General features: G+C 42.7%; 1 protein-coding gene across 1 annotated transcript; it reads right to left on the minus strand.

Moving 5' to 3' along the window:
- Nucleotides 1-145: 145 nt before the first annotated feature.
- On the minus strand, nt 146-669 carry LOC110034815 (probable protein S-acyltransferase 9; the record flags this gene model as incomplete). The annotated part of the gene is made up of 1 exon (XM_020739055.1): nt 146-669. A coding segment is annotated over one exon (524 nt), but the record flags the coding sequence as incomplete, so codon positions are not given.
- Between the last annotated feature and the right edge of the window lie 388 nt (nt 670-1,057).

Raw genomic sequence — 1,057 nt, forward strand, 5'->3', positions numbered from 1 at the left:
AAAAAAAAAAGATAATAAAAATGAAACAATAGATCAGGAGCAATACAATCAATCTAATCATGGCTCCGGAATCAATTCTCCTTGCTAAGAACATAAAGCCACTTGCTTCTATTCAGCAATTCAATCTTTTCTTTCTCCTACTAACCTCTCTTTCTCCGTCATCAAACTCCCGCTTCCCGCAGCAGCAGAAGAGTTCTTCGTGAAGATTTCAGGTGATATCTCCCAGTTGCTGCTTCTCCTCCCCCAGCTTGAATTCCTCGCATCAGTTCTTGTTATGGGAATCTCAGTTCCAGTAATCGGGACCTGCTTCTCCAAATCCGATGCGAATTCGGCCTCCGAAACGGTTCCGGGCCTCCCGCTGTCGTTTCTACGGCCGATTTCTTCGTCGAACTCCTCGATGCTGCGCCGCTGGGAGATCTTCAGCAGATCCCCGCCAATGTCGAGGTCATCTTCTACCTTCGAACGGTGGTAGCTCCCTAAATCGTCTTCGGGCTCTCCGGGGCGAACATTCTGAGCCGGCCTTGGGGCTTCTTCTTGCACCAAGGCGCGGAAGTCATTCCTCGAGGGCTTTATTTTGGTGCAGAACACCTCCATGAAGTTGTTCAGGCAACCCCGATCGTAGACATTGCGCCGACGATCGGTTCTGTAGCGGAAATTCTCGTATGTGGTCTGAAGCACAAGATGAAATGAATGAATATTCGCAACTTAAGAAGAAAGGGTTTGAAGCTTGGCAAATAATAAGGAAACAATCAAAAATAACACACATTACAAGACACTGTGAAACCATAATCCATTCCAGCATATAAAGATCATGATGAGGTGATATCATTTATTGGTAAGATGTGAAACACATAAAAATACAGCCGACACAATCCTAATATATTTACATTTCTAATATCCAAAGTTTGATATTTATACTTATAACATCTTGATGTCATAAACCTATACAATTTAAAATTATTTATAATAGCTGCGAAAATTATTTGTATAGCACCTTGATATTTATACACACATTAACACTCTCATTGCCGGTCCCAAGCCCGGATGTGAAAAATGG

Source organism: Phalaenopsis equestris, unplaced genomic scaffold (assembly GCF_001263595.1).
Source record: "Phalaenopsis equestris unplaced genomic scaffold, ASM126359v1 Scaffold193574, whole genome shotgun sequence".
Classification (NCBI taxonomy): domain Eukaryota; kingdom Viridiplantae; phylum Streptophyta; class Magnoliopsida; order Asparagales; family Orchidaceae; genus Phalaenopsis; species Phalaenopsis equestris.